The following is a 22,136-nucleotide window of genomic DNA, read 5'->3' on the forward strand; positions in this document are numbered from 1 at the left end:
ATACAACAAGGTCTCCGACCATATTATGTATGAATGATAGGATCCTTCTCTACAACGATGGGATATTTTCCTTATTGTTGATGTGAGGTTCCCTCCAATGATCCTATATAAGAGGAAAAGCACGTAGGCCCAAGGACGCACACATACGCACATATCCACACTATTCTCCGCATCCTTTTCTTTCTCCGGTTCCTTTTCCGCATCTCCGACCGATGGACTGACTTGAGCGTCAGAAGTGATTGAATCAAGACACCCCTTGACCTCCATTCTAACACTCTATCTCCTCTGTAAAACCTTGCAAGACTTCTTCTCTCAGCTACTCGTGGACTTAGTGCAACTTCGTCAACGTAGAAGTTAGGTATCTTATGATTCATCTAAAGGCGATGCCAAACAGGAATAATCATTTTTGTGCATTCAACAAACTTTATGGATATAAATATATATAGAATTGGCATAAAAAGGAATATTGAAAATTCACGTGGCTAAAGCGGAAGCAGCTACTTTCGAAGTAACAGAAAGAAAAGCAATGACTCGAGTGGGAGAGTCAGAGTCGAAAAGAGAATTCCTCACTTTTTTCTCTCATTTAAAACTGTGCATGAGACTTTCATCTCACATGACTCTTAAGTGCTAAAAGAAAGAAGTACTCATCATTTTTCTTTTTTGATTACCTTCTTCACGTATGTATAAGATCGAATCCATTCGATTTTTTAAAAAAATTACTAATCCTTAATTTTTCGAGAAATTCTTCATCAGTGATTGTGAATGACTGACTTTTTCAATTCTTTCGACTTTGGTTCCGTAGGAATAAGTCAGAAAGATTGAGAAATAGAACCATCTAATTTAATTTGTTCTCAATAGCTATGAGATGATCATCTTAAGGTGATTCTTTTGTCAACAGATGTTCTTCTTACGCTCATAATTTTTAAAGGAGGAGAACCAACTATGTAGCATCTACATCGAAAGTAAAATAAGAAAAAAATTATTAAAATGTGTTAGATCGATCGATATCACAATAAAAAGAAGAATTAGGCCAAGAATCTAGTGTGCTATGTAATAAATTGATTATGAAACAACAAATGCCTTTTATTGTTGGTGGAATTAAAGTAAGTCAAGTGGGGCAAACCATTGGATAATATTCCATAATCATATTCATCACATAGTGGATCACTATATGACATAAACTCAATAATAAATGGTCATTTTTTCCACAAATATTTAAATAATTGCATGAAAATGACTCCATCAATAATAAATGGCCATTTTTTCCACAATGACTCCATCACTATCATTATACAAAGCTATATAATTAATAATTTAATTCAATTTTGTTATTTTTTTAGTTTAAAAAAAGGGAGAAAAAGATTTATTTATCTAATTTAATTGCAGGCCCACCACACAGTTTGCAAATTGGTCCGATAAGAATTAAAAATAGCAAAAGCTTGAAATTTTATCGATTTGGTCCAGAATTTTATACATACTCGCGCAGAACGCCACTCGGTATTCTTCCCTAATTCAGCGCCGCCTCGGCTTCGATCGGTGGCGGTGCCTGGCCTTGCCGAAGATCCCGCAGAGCATGTCGCATCCGCGGAAGTCCGGCGACGGCGGGTCGGCGCCCGGAGGCACCGCGGAGGCTCGGAACGCCTGCCTGCGCCCTTCGCCGCTGCCGCCTTCGCGGCTGCCGCAATCGGGGGTGGATCCGACGGTCTGCGACCGCCTCAGATCGCCGCCGCCGCCGCCGCCGCCGCCGGCCTTGTCGTCGGAGAGGAACCGCCCTTCCCACACCAGCCCCGACGAGCCCGATCGCCGGAAGGTTACGTCGGATCTCTGCAGCTCCGCCATCTTCTCCTTCTTCCTCCTCTCTGTTCTCTTTTGTTTTATTTCCTTTTATGGCTTTTGAATACAAGAAGCGATAGTGTTGATTCTTATCCTTTTCTTTATAAGTAAATAAATAAATAAAATAAATATTTAATATTATTTTAATCTAAATACTATAATATAAATTCTAAACTCTTAATCTTAAAAAAAATTAACACGAATTACACAATATATATATAATATTTTGATATGCTACGCGCCTCCCTTTGGTATGCGACCGCACACATCTGAGGGGGCGTTGACGTGGAGGGGTTGACGCCCTCCTGTCTGTCATGTTAATGCATTTTCTCATACGTGCAAAAAAGATGAATCATGAAAAAAGATGATAGATCATAATTTAGTTCATCCTTATGAAAAAAAGATGAATTCAAGAATATAAAATAAGATGTTTAATTTTCGTCAGTAACTGTCTACCTCTATAGTACCCCCCCCCTACACTCGAAGCGTCTATCGATAAATAGACATCTTCTGTTTCATGTGAAGTCAATCTTTGATCCTCCTCTATAAATCCACAATAGGTGGACATCTAAAGAATATATATTCCTATGTCTCCAACACCTATTTACAAAAAGTATATTGTCAATCCTCTAGATAGTTTTGACTGTCTCTACTCAGAAGATGTGAACCGGCATCCAAATTGTAACTACATGATTGGGATGAATGTAAGGCTTCCACCGTTCGCAAGTAGGGTTTCTCAGAGTTGTTAGGATTGTAAACAAGTCAAGGCGAGCCAAACTTGTTCAAATTTATTTGATAAGGTAACCAAGTCGGCCGAATTGAGCCTAAAATGAACTAAGCTTTTGAAATGATTATTCAAGCTTGACTTGATTTCTTTTTTATGAGTTTGAGCTTAGTTCGATCTTGACTTAAACTTGGTTCATTTAAATGTTATCAAGCTTTCAATTTAAACTGTTTGATTGTTCGAAACTTTTACATTTTAAACTTATTTGGTTGATTATTGAACTTGATAATATAAATTTATTTGTTTATTTTGAAACTTTCTTTCTATATTTAGCATGTTGATAAGAGTTTTATTGATAAACATAGTTTACAAATATTATTCACAAACGTTGTTCATGAACATTAATGAACATTAACGAACTGAACACACAAGTGTTCAAACTTGTTTGTTTAGTTTAACGAGTTATTCAAGCTTATTTATTTAATTAATCTCGTGTGTATTAAACGAACATAAACAAGCTCTTACCAAGTCGAATACCAAACTTGTTCACGAATATTTGATTCATTTACAGGTTACAGTTCTAAAGGTCAGCTTGCCTAAAGAAATCATAAGTGTTGCCCACTCCATCATTCTACTCAAACAAATCTGTCATTCTCTACTAACATTCATCGACGACCCAACAACCAATAGAATGAAATCTCGGATATGCAATAGCAGCTTGATGAGGAATCTGAATGCACCACCTCTCGAGTTCAAACATTTGCTCTCCTCAAGTAGATGTGATGCACCCAGTTGATGTATAGGGCATCCTTCTTTAGTATTTAGAGGTTGATCTCTAAAATATATCCCTAGATTCAAATTCTAATTTTTTTTTCATTCTTTTAAATATTTTACTAGCGTATCATATTCGTGTATTTGTATTAAAGTGTCTTTAAGTTTTAGCCAGTGTTTGGAAAGTTTTTTTTTTAAGTTTTATTAATGTCAAAAAATATAGAGAAAAATTAAAAGGGCTCTATTTGTTATTATCATTAAAAGATTTTTTTTTATATCAAAAGGTTTCATTCTAAAGTTTTTCTATTTTTTTTATTTGAGTAATTATTTTTAAATATATATATATATAGGGGTGGAAAAAAATACCGAATTTTCGGTATACCGCAGATACCATACCGATATTTACCATCCATATCGAAAATTTCGGTATACCGAAAATTTCGGTACGGTATAATACCGTACCAAATTTTTCGGTATCGGTATCGGTATGAAATTATTATTTTTCGATATTTCGGTATACCAACATTTTCGGTATAATACCGTACCGAAATTATCAGTATACTAAAATTTTCAATATTTTCGGTGTAATATACCGAAAATTCGGTATACCGAATATACCGAATTTTCGATATACCGAAATTCCGATATACCGAATTTTCGGTATGGTAACGGTATAGATTTTTTTATGCCGAAATTTTCGGTACGGTATACGGTATCGTATGCAAAATTCGATATTCCGTACCGACCCAGCCCTATATATATATATATATATATATATATATATATAGATGTAATAATTTTAACTTTTTTGTGCTTCCTAGATTTTGAAAGTTGACTGAGTCAACCGTTTTGAAAAGGCATTGAATACAAAAGGGACAAATGAACTGTCTTATAGGAAAAAAATAATTTTTTTAATCATATTTCATGGCCTAATTAGCGAGAAAGATGAATAATTTTTTTTAGTAAGTCAAAGTATGTCATAATTTAGTTATAGGAAAAATAATTTTTTTTTGTTTTAAATCATATTTCACGGCGACTAATTAGTGAGAAAGATGAACGTTTGTTTAGTAAGTCAAGTATGTTAATTTTATTATTTAATTAATTTTGAAGATAATAAAATATTTATAAGTCATAAATTAGAAAGGAAGTTCTAGACGGAAAGATAACGTTGTGCTTATCAAATTGTACATGCTTAATTTACATCTCCACGTCAATTAATTAGTAGACACGAGGAAGATTTTAAGTCTTTTTAAAATTACATTTTATATTTATAATTTAAATGTAGAAGTGTTATTTTATATTATTATCATGAGCACGTTATTTTAGAAAAATATTAAAATGATATTTTATATTCTAAATATACTCATAAAATAATGTTGATTAATGTTAAAATAATTTTAACTTTAATTATTTAATAATTTTAAATATTATTAAAAATATTCATATAGAAGGGAGCCTTCACACTAAATTATTACCGTGTGATTGAGAGATTATGAGTTTATACATCTTAGAAACTTGTGAACTACTCTTTTATAATAATTTTTAAAATAATTTTCACTAAAATTATTACAATAATATTAGATAAAAATATTATATATTCTTTGAATTTTTTATCAATTTAAATTAATACACTAAGGAAGAAAAATAAAGTGATAAAAATTATATTTTTCTATTTGAAGAACTTAGACAAAAAATTGTTCATTCCATAGTTTTTTCTGAAGATTTATTTACTCAATAAAATTTAAATCTGAATTTTAAAAATAAATGATTATATTACACAAATTGTTTCTTTTTATCAAAGCAAATAATTGAAAATAAAATATTTCTTTCCCTAATCTAGCAACCCTTCATTAACATATATATATATATATATATAAAACATAGTATCATGCAAATCAATTTTCACACCTTTCAATATTCATTTCAGTAAAAAACACATTTTCAAATTTGAACCTAACACAAGAAATCTAAAAACACAGTGATTTACATTTGGTGATATCGTTTTGTGTGAATGAATAACTAGTTGAGAGATGCTAAATTCTAATACAAAATCTAAATAAAACTGGAATTATGGTAAATTGATGTATTAACACTATAAATTTAGAGTTTACCAAACAACACTGTTTTGATCTCCTAAAGTTGCAGCAAGAATTTCTGAAACAAATAGATTAAATGCACAAGAAATAGTGGGATGAGGAAGGCTTCAGCAAGTGTTGGTGCTTTCGGAATGGAGTGGCTTCAGAGCATTAGCATGCACCACAGCTCTTTCTACATGATCCATAATAGTCTGGAGTCCCTAACATGTACACAGCGTTCTTCTCGCATTCCCCCATCGAGGCCCAGCTGGGGCAATTATCATCTTCATCTGTACACTCTTCGTCGGGAACCATGGGTTGGTGGCTCGGGTTGAAGTTCCTCACATGGATCCATTTTGTTGCCGTCCATTTCTCTCCGTTGAGTACTGGACAGCTACTGTGCAGGCTCGTCGCATCTGGAGTTGCATCAGGATGAAGGTTGAAGAAAAGAATGGCACTACCTTTGACAGGTTTCACCACGTAGCCGGTTGCTGCACAAGGGTGGTCCTTCGTTTGGGCGTCTTTTAGCTGTCGGATGAATCAAGTTAGAACACTTGTTTCATTCTTCAATTTCATCCAAGTCATCTACATAAAAATTTGAGCAATGGATTGAATGAGTAATCTCACCTCTAAGTGGGGGAAAATTGTTTCACCACCCTGAGAAATGGTGGATAGATACATAAGAACAGTCGCAACCCGGTGACCAGCAACAGTCAATCTCGAAATATCGTGATAATAATCATAATGTGGTTCATAGCTTTCATTGGCTAGTGTATGCTCTATCAGCATGTCCTCTCCATATTCTGTGAGCCAGAAGATTATTGAATTGCCGAGTAACTATACTTGGGTAGTAGAAAATACTAAGGTTCAAAAGGTTAGAGGAATTCAGTACAATACCCTTTGGAAGAAAGGTCCATGATGATATTCTTTCCTCCACCTTGGATACGACTTCATCCTGTAAAAGAAAATACGAGAAATATAACAGGATTTCACACACAAACACGCACATACACCGATGTATACGTTGTTATGTAACCAATGGGCTTGGAACTTCAAGGAATCTTGTGGAATGACAAACTTATTTTCGTGGATGCATGCATCTGAAATCTGTGTGGTACTTGTAACCAGGAATGGGCAACCAGGAGTGAAGATGATTGATAATATGGCATACATGTCATGTATATGATTTGAAGATGATTGATAACAGAAAAATATAATAAACTCTAGCAAGTTGATGAATAATATAATTTGCACTGCATCAAACATGAGTGACAACGGGCCAGAATTCCTACAGCTGCTAGGTCTCTGTATTGAAGAACATTGAAGAAGTTGAGGGAAAATGCAGGATCTTGTAAGTGGAAGTTACGGTAATATTATGTTGAAAGAATCGAAGATTTGAGGCATTCAGTTCTTTCAATAAGGCACAAAAAAAGTAACCTGGCCCCTGGGCACGAACACTCCGCTGCTGACGTTAATGCTATACATCACACTGTTTTCTTTGCTGGCATCAACCACTAATCTCTCTAGCTTGCCTTGAGCCTGCAGTAAACAAGTAGTTTTCTTACACAATTACAAACAATGAACAATTAGGGAACTTATCAGGAAAGTAAATTACCAAGGCAATTAGATGGTCACAATCCTCATCAGAAAGAAATTTTTCATAAAAGAACACCCTAGATAAGTGAGATGCCAAGTGGTTAAGCAGAGGAGCTGGTGATGAAAAGTTGATCAATAAGGGGAATACCCCATGTGCTAAGAAGGATATCAGGAATTGTCTTCATATCATATCTTAGCCATCACTAGAACACCAACAGCACAATTAATACTGACCTTGGTTGCCATGACAGTTGAATCACTTTCGAGGGATCAAAAGGAACCGGGATGGTTAAATTGCCTTGTTGCAGAACAGGAACACGTTCCGATGATTTGTCTCCCAATTTAAACCTGCAAAATTGAGAATAACAAGGTCAAGATTGTCAATTGACTTGGGATATCCTTTCTTTGTTCACTGCATTCTGAAAGTTAGTACCAAGTAAATTAGGATCATGTTTGCATGTATGACAAAGCCTATAAATCATCATGAAAAAAAATGAACATATTGTTACATTGAGTCCTTGTTTTGACATATACAATAAACATCATAGGAATGTTTAATAAATCTGGAACATTAAACATCTCAGAAGAAATGTATGGCAGAGAATGATAATATTTTCAACCTTCAATGAAGAAGAGAGCATCAAGTATCAACAATTGTACTGCTTCCTTCTGATGAAAAAATTGGTACAAAAAGTAAAACAAAATAAATAATTTTGGCAACAAATAACAATGTGAAAATCCTGGTCCATATAGATTAAATCATATCTCCATAAAGATAAATTACTTGAACCTTAATTTTTATATTTTTATAGTTCAGAAGACAAGAGAGTGCCACTTACATCATTAACAAAATATTACTGGGCTATGAAGATTTATGCAAGCATTTGCAGTACATGAGATACTGATTCGGTGAGACAAAGCCAAAGGTAAACATATCAAACCAAGAAGGCATTGAATCAGAGAATATCTCATTATTGCTAAATTAGTTTCTATTGAAGAGAAGAGGGAATAAGAAATCCCACAAAATCCATTTCAAACATAAAGGACATGAGTCCTTCATTTCCATGATAAATAAGATAACAAATTATGCATTGGACTAACCAAAATAAACCCAGGAATTTATTTTCCACTTCAAAAGCAAACTTTTTCGGCTACACAGCATGCTTGTTTCGAAAAGTGCTGCTTCAGGTTTTGGAAATTTATGGGTGTACACCAAAAACGCCTTATCCTGTGCTAATCTATCAAAACTCAGGGGCATGACATTTGAAACAAAAAGTTCAACTGACCGCAACATAGAATTATCGCCTAGAATCGATCAGTTGCATAAAGAAGCTTATTTTCCTTTCAAGCGAGCACAAAAAAAAAGGACTTTTCTGATGCTCATGCTCAGAGATGTGGAACCAGAAAAGGGGAATTCATATATGCGCACGAGAAGAGTAATTGGAGGCATGAGAAAGCCTAGAAAGATCATAATCTGATCCACTCGATCCGAAACCCAGAAACCACGAAAGGAACCAATCAAGCGGATGGTATCCATCAAAAACGGTGCAAAAGGACAGGGATCGAAATCTTACTCGCGGGAGAAACATGGCGAGGGAAAAGCTGAGAGAACGGCCATGAAAAGAGCAAGGAAGTGGCGAAGCCGGCAGCGATTCACCATTTTCTTCGCTCGCGCTTTCACTTCCTCTCGCTTGCTCGCGCTCGCAGTTCGCTGCGTTGAGATCGATCGCGAGTAGGTCTAGCGATCGACCCACGAACTCGCATCGATGGTTCAAAGGTACCTGCATTTATTTATTTTATTTTATTGTATTTTAAACTATACTATAAATAATAAATCAAAATTATTCCATATAAATAAAAAAATCATAGTAAAAAAGGGGTAATTATCTTTAAAAATATACGAGAAAAATAAAAAATATGAAATATCAAATGAGTATTTCTTTTTAAAAAAAAATTAAATGAGTGTCACATCATTCATTTTTTCTTAAAAATAGTTGTTATTGTATACCGCTAGTGCTGTTACAACGTATAGAAGCTACTCAGTAGTTATTAAATCACCAATTGCTGCTATATCACGTTTAGGATTTAGGATTTATATCGTATAGAAGCTACCGAATAACTGCTACAATGTGTAGAAAATATCCAATAGTTGTTACAACGTGTTTGTGGTGAGTTTAGGATTGTAGCAACTATGTAATAGCTTCTACAACTGATTTAAAGTGATTTTAATGAAGTTTAAATAATGTTGACTAGTTGGTAAATAGTATTTTTGATATAATATTGTTCTAGAGACTTTAAATCTTAAATCTTAAACTCACCTTAAATACGTTGTAACAGTTACTGGGTAACTTCTATACAGTATAAATCTTAAATTCTAAATTTACCATAAACACGTTGTAGCTACTACTACTGATAGCTTCTACGCAATGTATATTATAAATTTTAAACTCACTTAAACATGTTACAGCTACTGGGTAACTTCTACACGTCATTACAATTATTCAGTAACTTTTACACGTTATATCACCTATTGGGTAGTTTCTACATTGTGTAAATCCTAAATTCTAAATCATAAATTGCCCTAAACACATTATAGTAACTACTAGATAACTTCTATAGCTACTCGATAAGTTTTATATGTTGTTGTAGCTACCGGTAACTCCAACAATGTTGGTCAAAAAATATTTTTAGAATAAAATTATTAAAAGGGGCATCTATTTGACTTTAATTGGAAGTGAGATGTGATGATTTGTAAATGATGGAAGCTCATTTGATTTTTGCACAAAAATATATCAATTTTAAAATTCCTAAATGAGGGACTCACTTAGATCCCTAAACTTATGCTTAGACTAGATCGAGATCCAACTCATTTTATATCGACTATAATTAATAAAATGATGTTCATAATTATATAAAAAGAATATCTCCAAAGCTCCAAATTCTGTATCTTCTTCTATTATTACCTTTACTACCGTTTTACTTTACCCGGGCTATAGCCCGGGTGTCTCACGGTGAAACAGTTTAAATTTACATAAGAATTTTTTTTTAAAGAAAATAGAAGAGCCAGCCCGGGTAAAATAACTCAGAGCTCGTCGGCATAGCCCACCGTCAAAAATCAGCCCGGGTAAATCACCCGGGCTGGCTCCGCCATTGCCTTTACCTTTGTTGCATTAAGCTCAGGTTTCCAATACGCTATCAAAGAAGTTTCATGGCTTCTGTTCTTGTTGAGAACGCGGTCTGGCAAGTCAACGAGAGAAGCAATTGCTGAGGGGGTTTCGAGGGTGAAGAAGACATCTTGGATCTCTGTAGGACTCAATCAGAGGTTAGATTTGGCATGATCACTCCGACGCTGAAGTTAGTAAGGGGTTATAGAAAATGTAAAGCAAGGGGAAAGTAGAAGAATTTGGATGTGTGTACGTACTCCACGCCTACGGAAGCAAATGAACTTTTAAAGGGTTACGGCAGTGCCCTTACGGGACCCATGCGTTTGCTCACGTCTTCCGTTTCTGAGCGCAATGGCTACGTTGCCCACCTCTTATGAGAAGAAACAGTTACGTTGTCCGTGTCTTCTGAGAGAAATGACTGTGTTATCTATGTTCTTCGAAAAAAATGATACAGTAGGCCACGTAAGATGTGGATCCCCACTGGGGGCAATCAAGTTGAAGAAGTCTAGTGAACTAAGCCGGAGAGATTAGATGGAGTTGGATGGATCGAATCGAAGGAGTTGGATGACCGATCTGAAAGAGTCGAGTCGATCAAGTTGAAGTAGTCAGGTGGACAGAGTTGAAGTAATCGAGTGCACCGAGTTGAAATAGTCGAGTAGACCAAACTGCAGGAATCTAATGAGAGAGACTAAGGAGGTCGGATAACCGAACCAAAATAGTCAGATGGATCGAGCTGGAGTCAGGTCGACCAAGTCGAAGTAGTCGTGTACCGAACTGAAAGAGTCTGGTGAGGTCGGATGACTGAACCAAAGTAGTCGGGTGGACCGAGCTGGAAGAGTCAGGTCGACCAAGTCGAAGTAGTCGGGTGGACCGAATTGAAGAAGTCGGTCGACCACTTTAACCTCCACCTCCGCTTAACTTTTGACTTGACCTCTAATTCAGATCTGCTTCATGTAAGTCTCCCTATCTGCCACATCAATTTCTCTTTTGTTAGACGAGAAATGAGACACCTCTATAAGTATGCTGATGAGTCTATTCCCTTTCGAATGGCCCTAGCTCAACTATGCAATGCTTTGAGGCAACAAATGTCCTGACTAGAAGTGCATTTTCACACTTGAAAACGCCCAGAGTTTCGATTAGTTTGTGACCTTTGCTCGAGAAAGTCCGTTGTTTTAGAGTTAGATTTCGTCGAATTCTGATCAAATCGTTAAACTATACGATACACCGAATGAAATCTTCAATGATAGCTTACGCATAATACCTACACAGATAACAAAATACAGCTCCTTCCGTTACCGATACGATGCCTTCGGCATCTGCTTTCCTTGATTGCTCAACAACGGTTGATGACTATCGACGGCATACTCGCAAAAAGACGATCGCAGTCGACCCATTTCATCACCAAATGCAGCTCATTCGAAAGAAATAGATCGGTCGCAAGTGCCAACCGAAAGAAACTCAACATAGATAGTATGGCAGCCTCTGCAAAAGAATTGGAGGTAGTATCATAGACATCTTATAGGAACCAATCTCCTCCTTGGGGTCTACTATCCTTTTTGCCCGCGAAGTTAGAGCAGTTCTACCGCATCAAGCTGAAGGCTTCGCGATAGCGCCCTAGCAGACTTAATGCCGTCGCTGCAATGTGATGTCCGGTCAATCCAGCAAGATCTAGTTGCTCCCTTGGGGATGCATGCTCGATGTAATTATCCGGTAGTAACACGGGCCGCCACTGATGATTCAAACAAAGATGAACTCAGTGAGGTGATTAAGTCGTAAATTGATTCGTTCAAGTCGTGTCGACGAATTCACATTCATTGACGAATTTCATCGAGCACAGAATTGCAAAGTGAAAAACATGGGAAAGATAGGAGAAAAACAGTACCTTCACTGTTCCATCAAGCAAACCATCAAGAGCTAGGAATTGTGAAACATGAGCACCAAAGCCGCCGATGGTTCCTTCCTCGACCGTTATCAAAAACTCATGGTCCTGACATAGCTCTCGGATGAGCTCAATGTCGAGTGGCTTGCAAAACCTTGCGCTGGCAACAGTTACCTCGATACCGAGACTAGCAAGCAAAGATCGGGCCTTCAGGCAATTCTGAACCATCACACCATAGCCAAGAAGAGCCACATGCTTTCCCTCTACTAGGATCTCTCCCTTCCCGATCTGAAAACAAGCGATTCAAGACCATCAAGACAACCAAATAAATCTAACAGCTAACTCTTCTGTTTCGATAGGAAATCAGATTCGCTGATTAGCAGTTTAACCGGCAAAGCGGTCACGGTTAGCTGTTTATTCTGTAAGTCATTGCATTAGATGGGATGCCAATAAGAAAACCTTGAAAACTCTTGATCGAATCGCAAGCAATGTACAACACAGAGATAGAGGATGAGGCAAACTAGTAAGATAGCAAAAAACCACTATGAACACTTTAAAATTTTCCTTGAGGGTTGACAGCATTAAGAGAAAATTTCAACCTTGCAATTGAAGAAATGGCAGTTTAGTTTTTTAAGGAAACACAAAGTTCGCGCATGAATCAGATATCTAATCTCGTGAGGATATAGGACATCAAGGAATTGGGAGGATGTAGCAAGTGAAAATACTAAACAGAACAAATACGACTAGTAATCACAAAGAAAATTATGGAAAGGAAAATACGAAAGATACCTCAATAGGAGTCCCATTACGTAATGAACTACCATTTCCCAAAAGGGCAATCCTAGGATACCGGAAGCAGATAGGCCTATCATCAATACGAACAGCAGTAGCTACCATGTCAACAAGTTCATCTTCGTCTGATGGTGCCATGACAATCATATTTGGCAAGCATGCCATGAATGTAATGTCAAAAATTCCTGATTGAGTTGGACCTTCAGATCCAACAAGCCCAGCATTACTGATGGCAAATCTTACAGGAACTTTCTGCAGATCCACATCTTCAATGACCTACAAAAAAAAAATCACAAATTTTTCAAATTTTACTATAATCCATGGTTAGATGAGCTTTATCTTCTTGTTCTTAGCACATGAAATAATGGAATCACACGAACAACAACTTTACCAGTTTTTATCAATCCGTGACATCCTCAAGGCTCCCTTCAAGCTAAAGTGAAATCTTAAGTAATAATTAATGTAACTATTGAGTACCATAGCATTTTCTAATCATATTGTCATGTAATGTGGCAATCCAGTGAAGAAAAACTTTCAACAATACAGTCCTTTTTAAGCATCCAAATTTCTATCTAGATAATTTACCAATAAAAAATAAAAAAAATAAATCCAGGATCCCATGGACAAGACACTACAAAAAAATTAAAAGTGATAGAGAAACGACCCAAGAAAAGAACTCGATTAGATGTTCAAATACTATGTTCATCATGAATAATAGAGTAATAAGTTGTTCAAATACTATGTTCATCATGAATAATAGAGTAATAAGTAATAAGTTGTTCAAATACTATGTTCATCATGAATAATAGAGTAATAAGTGTTGTGTATGGACCCTGATAATTTAGGTAATGACTCCTAAGATGACCCAGGGAATGCAAGACACACCTTCAAAAATCCTGTTATGGTGCAATTTTTAATGATCATATGTAGCAGTAGACGCAATCTTAATGAGTTTGGAGAGAGAGCAGTTCAAGAACAAAACCCTCAAATATGTTTAGGAAGTAGCAAGTCCTGTATGGGGAGCTAAACATTGAAGACAAGGAAAGGAATATCACCTGATCATATCCTCTTTGTAAGAATGTTGATGGAATTATGCAGAATGGTTTCATGCCTCCACAAGATAATCCTGCTGAAAAAGTAATAGCATGTTGTTCTGCCATTCCTACATCAAAGATTCTATCCGGAAATCTGGACTGAAAAAGCTTAAGAGATGGATCAACTGCATTGCCAGCATGGACTATCACAATTGATTCGTCCTTTTCTGCTTCTGCTACTAGAGTTTCCACAAGAACATCATTGAACGTCCTGAGGCTGCTTTTCATGGACTTCAAATCTGATGCTAAAGGGCATGATTTTGAGGTACCTGTTCAACACCAAATATATTGACCACTTAGAAAATCTGCAATTCCAGCCTAGATATATGTTTCCAATTTATGTTTGCATGTGCACACTTGTGCGTACACACACATATTATTACATCAAATACGATGAGTGGTAATAGAGACCTTGCCCTGCAGCATTCTGTAATACAAAAGGATTCAATCATTTACCTTCCTCAGTAGATTCCAAGCCCTTCTCATCCTCTGTGATGACATGTACTAAAACAGGACCTGCTGAATTTAATAATGCCACTTCATTAAGTACAGAAACTAGATCATCAATATTGTGTCCGTCAACTGGTCCAATGTAGTACAATCCAAGTTCTTCAAAGAGAGTAGCTCCAAGAGGACCAATCATACCACGTGCGTACTCATCTACTTTGGCTGCCAATTCATGCACGGCTTTACCAATTCTTTTTGTTATTCCCTGGCATCAGCATACATGAGAACACACACATTAGTTCAGAAACACAAGCATTGGATGGTTAACAACTGAGGCAACACACACACAGTAGTTCAGAAACATAAGCATTGGGTTGGTCAACAATTGAGGCAATAAAACGAATGAAATAAGACATATATACCAAAGCAGCTTCACCTATTTGAAATTCTGTCAAGTAAAGCTTAAGGTTAATCAACCTAAACATTTCCCAAACAAACAACATAAAACTCAGGTTCTGTGTCAGAATTTAACTAGCATGGTAATTTTTGTCAACCTAGAATATGGAATTATCATACTGCTTAGACATAAAAATGTTACTGAATTGAGAATATACCTTTGCAGCTTCCCTGAACCTCCGGAAAGATCTACTAGATTGGAGCTTGCTTAGACTACTGGAGAGAGGACTGATTGTTTTTGATCCATCATCAAGCTTAGGATGTAAAGAATGCCTACTATCATTTAAAATCACTATCATGTTAGAATCAAGATATCCAGCATTGCTCATTGCCTCATAGACCTGACCAGCCGTTGTTGTCCAATTACTTATAATTGCCACAACACGATTCTTCTTTCCTTGAATATCTCTTGCAACTGCCATGCCTGCAGAAAATAATCAATGTGAGGACCAATTTTTTTAGTGTCAACCCTATGTCGAGTAAAATACACATTGAAATTCAAACAAAGATTTTTTTTTTAGTGTCAACCCTATGTCGAGTAAAATACACATTGAAATTCAAACAAGGATTTTCTACTGAATTAAGGAACAATAGATAAGCCTCAATAGTCAATATTCAATATCATTGTTTAAAATAATAATAAAAAAAGTAACAAAAGCTAACAACTTTTCACTTAATTGCAGCAAAAAGTGAATCATCCTACAAAAATAAGGCCTGATGGGAAGCAGTGATGTAAATGACCCACCAGCAATTGGACAAACCGATATGAAGTAGACCATGCTTTCAATATAATTGCAATTGCAATTGAGTGTAGAAATGGTAAATACTCCTCGACTCTTAGACAAATGAAATTAAATTTCCATTTCCTCAGTTAAATAGAAAAGTTGGGATGCTACAAAAGTTAATCTTTTTCCACTCACATCATCACAACAATTCAATTGGAACATGATAAAGCTTCGATAATTCTTTAGATGGCATACCTTCAGATTCATTAACAAATACACACTTCGAAAAATTGCCTAAAGTGACACGCATCAACAATCACCTGTCCAAAAAATTGACAAACGTTTTGGCAAATTTATGGGGAAAATATGTCAAGAAACTCCTAGTTTTGCAATCTTCATCATGATAACAACTTAGGATTGGCTATATGGATCCTATTGCTCCATTTACAAGTAATATTCAGATAAAGCACTTTTAACTTAATTTTGCAATTCTTGTCTAACTGTAAAATGCATTGTAGGTTATTTAAGAATATCCATGTTATTCATGGCTTAAGTTCCCTAGCACAGATGTGAGGAATCCTTTTCGAGAACCAAAAAAGTACAACGAAAAAGAGAAAAAGAAACAAGTTACAAATCTTTAAAAAAGCCTTCTCAGTACATGTATGTTAGCCAACATGTAGAGGTATGATGATCAATATGGCACTGGCTAGAGAATTAACAGCAGTATATCTGGAATATGATCAATCATCTCTTGGAGACTTAGTTTATCATCTTATGAACTCAAAAGGACACGGCAAAATATTGAATGGAATATTAAAAATGGGGGAGAAGGCAGGGATACGTAAGAGTACCAAGCCCGGCAGATATGCTATTGCATCCATGCCCAGCTCCAAATGCATCATAGTCACTCTCTGCTCGAGAAGTGAAACCTGAGAGACCTTTTTTTTGCTTAAGTGTATGCATAAGAGCGCGCCTCCCAGTCAGAATCTTATGTGCATATGTCTGTATATGATGGAACCAAAAGTATTCAATAAAGGATCTAGCATTGACATACACTGCAGTTGAAATTGCATCACTTTTAGTAAAAAAGAACCTGTTCACCATCATCCCAAAGTATCTTGTCCATCGGCGCATGGAAAACATAATGTACTGCCACTGTCAACTCCACCACGGAAAGACTAGCTTTATAAGGTCTGCGAGCATTTGACATAATGAAAGATATCTCAGAACGAATTTCAGTGGCCACTTGTTTTAATTCCTGCATTGAATTGGCATCAGCTTTCTCAAAGACATTTACAATTTGCAGCAAAAATTAAAAAGGCAACAGTTGTCGAACTAACATACCTTGTGAGACAGATTCTTCAACTGAACCGGTGTATCAATCATGTCTAATATCGGAGTTGGATCCTTTTCCCAAAAAAAATCACCAAGATATGGTAGTGCACCTACTTGGCTGCACAAGCCCTGTGAACAAATTTGTCTAAATGAAACTATTCAATAGAAGTCAACACAGAAAAAAACTGCAAAATCTAAATACAATTACTAAGTGAAATAGTAAAAGCAAAACAAGATGAAGGTATGAATCGACTTTTAAGTATTATCTAGTACTAGTGGACCTGTAAATGGAAAAACAATGAGCATATCCAACTTAATAATAATCATTGCTTGCCACTTTGATAAGCAAACTGAGCATTGATACAATGTTCAAAATAACTCTACAGCTACTCTCTTTTACCCCAAGTCATAGCAACTACATGTTATGGGATCTTATGCGAAAAATAGTAAAAAAAAATTCAGCGGAAAAAAAATTGATCCCTCCAGAGATCCATACGAATACAGTATGCATGTTTAATCGAATTGTTACCTTTGTTGCGTGAACGGAACAATCCTAGCAGCAACTTTGATTCGGCAGATCTCAGCACGATCAGAATGATCGCGCCTCTTCGGTATCCACACAAACACATCCTTCGTTCGTCCCACGAACTCAGCCTTCGGAAAAGAATCACCTTCGTTGTGCTAGCAACTTGAATGATTCGATCAAGAAAGGAAGAAGAGGAGACTAGAAGTGATATGTTTTTGAAAATGCATTGCAAAATGACTTTTGTACTCATCCATAGAATACAAAAGGTTTTTGCCTTTTGTTCTCCTTTTCATTAATGCTCCATTAATCTCTATTAATGGACATTAATCCTCTTTAGTGATTGAGTTTAGTCCGATAAGTCTAATTCGGATTAAACTCAATTCAATAATAATAATTAGATTCATTTGAGTCTAACTCAACGAGTCTAATTCAGATTAGACTTAACTCTATAATCTTAGAGTCCATTATATTTTAATCAAACTAAAATAAATCCATCTTCAAATCAACATTTTCTTTTTGTGTGACCCAAATGTTCTCGTAACGTTAACAATGTCTCTAAAATAACATTTTAGATACATAAGCAATAAGTGACATCTAGCAATGCATCATTGCTACCTAAGTGATGAGAATGTCGAGATCCAACCTAACCTTTCTGTGTCTATTATTTTGTATAACTTGGTCATTCTATCCTTGATATCTAAATTGATCCATGAGACATAGACTATGTCATCCCCTTATCAATCTTTGTGTTTCTTGATCTCCAAGTAGACTCACTTAACCAAATGAACTTAATATCTCATATTAATTTATTTGAGCATAGTCATGCATTTTAGTAGTCATACTTAATCAAGGGGCTTACAGATATCACTTCCGTCATATAAAAGGGATAGATCTCATCTACATCCTTTACATCCCTCCGCATAACTTATTGCACACCTAGTGATCGACTTTATAGTACGCTTTCTTACAAGTGACGTTTGTCGATATTAAAGTACACAACTCCTTATGTAGAGAACCGTAGTGACTTTAGGTCTAAAGACTATTTATACTAATAGTCACTATGAAAATGTTTATGATAGTCATATAAATAATCCAAGAAACATTTTCATGGCGGATCAATTCAGTACATATTCTCTAATATATACTTATGTATCAACTTGATATCTTATATTCATAACTTGTGAGATTAAATCATCAGTTGACCATATGTTAGTCTCAATGCATTAATATTACCCTTATATATTAAAGTTTGACTAGGAATAGTTAAAAGTAGTGTCCTATATATATATCTACAGCCTCCCGCTATCAATTCAACTAATTGATATGTTGTATACTATAACCTACTATTCTAGGACATTATTATACTTATTCATCTGACACAGATCTGAAGTAAATATAATAACCATAAACTCTTCCTTTTATTAATGAAATATGATACAAAAGTTTCCTTGTCAATCATCTCATAATTGGCTCTAAGGGCTAACACTAACAACATGCACATTACTTCTTGCATGAGACCCTAAATTAATACCTACTTGCTAATCTGAGTTTGCATGTTCCTTCTTTGAGGGAAGCCAAATAACAAGGACAACTAACAGAAAAGTGAACAACAATGTGCACCAAATGGAGAACAAAAAGGATGTTAATTTGTAGCTACCAGTTCCCTTCCATTTTCCTATCTTTTGCCAAGAATCAGACGGCTATTGGGATCCTGTTCTTTCTTATTTTGGTTCCTCCTCTTAAGTTACTGCAGTAGGAGTTTGAATGCTAAATAGCCACAGGATTTTTTGGTAGTCCTCTACTCTGCTCTCTTTTCTGCTCTTCCTATCCTTCATAATGGACACTGCAATCCTTATGAAATGATATTCAAGAGAACAACAGTTCTTCTTTATCCAACCCAACGCTATATGTGCATACCTGAATTTTCAATTTTGAAACACATACAAATGCTCATTTTAAATAAGATTCACTTAAATTTAGCCATTGAACCATACAAACTGACAAATAGCTTTGTGCAATGTTATGGACATGCACATGTTTCCCCTTTGTCTAGATGTAAAACAAGCAAGTTGGAGTATGGCACCAATTTTCCAAAATGGCAGGAAGCAAGATTCCAATCAGCAATATATGCATCCCAGAGAGCCACATATAAGGATGTTTATTGACAGAAATAATAACATATTCTAATCTGCAGAATATGCATGAAACAGAACCTTCACCTTCTGGGGATCTGTAGCAAAAGAATTTTGGTGCATTATGAACTCTGATGTGTTCCTCTTGAAAAACTGCCTGGTTCTGAAGAGTTCAGATTTGGACTGGAACCTTGACTCGCCATGGAAGAATGGCCTATGCCCAAATAAGCACTGCCAGGAGGAAGACGCCATTTGACGAACAGGACACCTAGAATCTGCAAACATACAACTGCACCGATTATAACTACTTTTGTAGGGCAAAAAGATTTCCGAACCTAAAACCATGAGAAACAAATCAACATATATGCAAATAAAACAAAGCAATCTTTCTCAAAAATCTTAAAGAGCAAAGAAAAAAAATTAAGCCGATTTTTCCTTTTTGGAAAACAAACATTTAGAAGTTAAAGCGCCATGTAACGCACAACCAAAACATGAATCAATTTGAAACATTTTACAGGAAATGAATAGCTCCATGAGCTATCACAGTATCACTGACTATAAACACCAAAAAATGATAAATTTTCAGACTCTACGTGGATCCCTACATTGAGCTCAATGGAAAGATAAAATCCATGAATCCGAAACCAATAATTCGGAAAAAACGAGGCTTCATGACGCAGATAACGACTCGCTCTTTCAGTGAATAGGTACATCAAATCCGAAATCACAACCTGTCAATAAAATCCACTATAAAGAAGCTAAAAGAACAAAACTTGGGGCTTTATCTGTCAAAATCAGCGACTTACTATTCCGGAGCAAAATTAGGATTAAGGCACGAGAATTTAAACATAGCCCTAAAGATGGAAGATTTCCCTCCGCCACAGGTCGCAAAACCAGCAATCAGCAATGCTGATAAACCAATCACGACAGGCACGGAAGAATCTAAGACGAACTAGAACTAGAGACGCTAGAATCAACAGAGATCGAATAATCACCTCGAAATCACATCGACCTCGCAGCGAGCACGGAGACGGGCGACGAGAGAGGAAGAAGCTCCGGAGGAGAAGAAATAATAAAGCGAAACGCACACGTGTCGAGCTCCGGATAGAAGGAATACCTGGCCTTATAAAGCACCACTCGCTCCGCCTCGGAGCAAGTTCGACCACGAGCTCCGTTTCCTCCGTCGATCGGTCATTGGACGGTCGAGATGGCTCCTCGTAGTACGATAGAGAGTTTAACCGTTGAGTCAACTACAGTGTTACGAGAAACGTGAATCACAACATATATTCGTTTTGCCCCCTTCATTATAACTAATTCCTATTCTTTTACAGAATTCCATTTGGCTGTAAATTTCTAGAATTGTTTTCAATTAAGTATAAATAAAACTATCAAACAGATCAATTCAGGGTGAGATGGATCGATCCATTAAAAACTCATCATATAATAAGGTGGGAGGGATCGACCCACCAATTTGACAGATTAAAAAATCTCTAATCCGACTCAATCCTAAGACGAGTTACAGGTTAGGCGGGTCAATTCACGGATATGTCAAAAAAAAAAATATTGTAAAATTTTAAAAATTTTAAATTTGGATTACAATTTATATGGATAAGTTGACATTTTTAAATGTAATTTAGACGGATCAAATCTACTAATTTTGAATTAAGTTTTCTACTTTAATTTTAAAATTTAAAATAAATAAATAAACTTTCTTAATTTGCGGGTTAACTCAAGTCTGTCGCAGATCAACTCATGTGGATCGCGGGTCTAGACAAGTCAATCCATCTAAATCCATCTTAAAATGTATTAATAAAATTTTAATCTAATCGGTCTGAATTATTTAGTAGTATGTATCAATCGGACCCAATTTAAATTGACAATATAAGTATAAATTAATAATTACTAGAAGAGTTTCATAATTAATTATCATAATTAATTAAGTATATATAAATATTCTTTTCTTTTGTAAAAGGTGAAATCCGTCACCCCAATAGGCTGATGACTATTTGTGAGAAAGGTAAATTGAAAAGTTACAGTTGATCACGACGGAAAAGAGTATTATCTCGACGAAGATGAAAGAAGATATTATCTCGACTTCGTTGATTCAAAGTTCTCTTTCACTTCTATCATAATCAACTCAATTATATCTCGGAAGCATCTATGAATATTTTTTTCTATAGAAAGGTAAAATCTGCCACTCCAGTGGTCTTATACGATCGACCTCTATGATTATCTGTGAGAAGTAAATCGAGAAATTATAATTAAAATATGTAAATTAATTTTTATAATAAAAAATAATTTTGAAATGTTGACGAGATAGACGCATTATTATTATTTCATATTTATTTTGACGATTAATAAAAAAAATTATAGAATTAAATTAATTATTTTAAAATTAAGTGATTCGATGAATAAAATATTTTTTTATTATCACATCTATTTATTTATTTCTTTCTTAAATTTGAGAACGAATTTTTTAAAGCATGTAGCACGTGTTGGGATTTAAGGTGGACCATGAAACAGAGGATTTGCAAATAGGTAAACAAGGTGTGGTAAAGTATAAAAACCGGTTCACGTCGCGTCGAAG

At 35.6% G+C, this 22,136-nt stretch overlaps 3 protein-coding genes across 3 annotated transcripts; all 3 read right to left on the minus strand.

Annotated features, from left to right (window-relative positions):
• Nucleotides 1-1,259: 1,259 nt before the first annotated feature.
• Nucleotides 1,260-1,876, minus strand: LOC141834761 (uncharacterized protein At1g15400-like). The gene has a single exon (XM_074722117.1). The coding sequence runs from the start codon at nt 1,837-1,839 to the stop codon at nt 1,513-1,515; it is 327 nt and encodes a 108-aa protein (XP_074578218.1). The 5' UTR covers nt 1,840-1,876; the 3' UTR covers nt 1,260-1,512.
• A 3,520-nt stretch (nt 1,877-5,396) lies between these two features.
• LOC141835183 (putative prolyl 4-hydroxylase 6) lies at nt 5,397-8,729 on the minus strand. Its single transcript, XM_074722612.1, has 7 exons — nt 8,574-8,729; nt 7,234-7,347; nt 7,019-7,076; nt 6,841-6,942; nt 6,301-6,358; nt 6,031-6,206; nt 5,397-5,931 (listed from the first exon to the last, which is right to left on the minus strand). The coding sequence occupies exons 1-7, from the start codon at nt 8,657-8,659 to the stop codon at nt 5,575-5,577; spliced, it is 951 nt and encodes a 316-aa protein (XP_074578713.1). The 5' UTR covers nt 8,660-8,729; the 3' UTR covers nt 5,397-5,574.
• A 2,617-nt stretch (nt 8,730-11,346) lies between these two features.
• On the minus strand, nt 11,347-20,567 carry LOC141834734 (putative 1-deoxy-D-xylulose-5-phosphate synthase, chloroplastic). Its single transcript, XM_074722078.1, has 11 exons — nt 20,545-20,567; nt 19,637-19,838; nt 16,901-17,020; nt 16,650-16,814; nt 16,408-16,558; nt 14,990-15,255; nt 14,385-14,640; nt 13,890-14,197; nt 12,832-13,110; nt 12,046-12,330; nt 11,347-11,892 (listed from the first exon to the last, which is right to left on the minus strand). The coding sequence occupies exons 2-11, from the start codon at nt 19,832-19,834 to the stop codon at nt 11,743-11,745; spliced, it is 2,178 nt and encodes a 725-aa protein (XP_074578179.1). The 5' UTR covers nt 19,835-19,838; nt 20,545-20,567; the 3' UTR covers nt 11,347-11,742.
• Nucleotides 20,568-22,136: the final 1,569 nt, after the last annotated feature.

Source organism: Curcuma longa, chromosome 9, assembly GCF_044706935.1.
Source record: "Curcuma longa cultivar G26 ecotype Majalengka, Jawa Barat chromosome 9, ITB_CL_G26_1.1, whole genome shotgun sequence".
Classification (NCBI taxonomy): Eukaryota; Viridiplantae; Streptophyta; class Magnoliopsida; order Zingiberales; family Zingiberaceae; genus Curcuma; species Curcuma longa.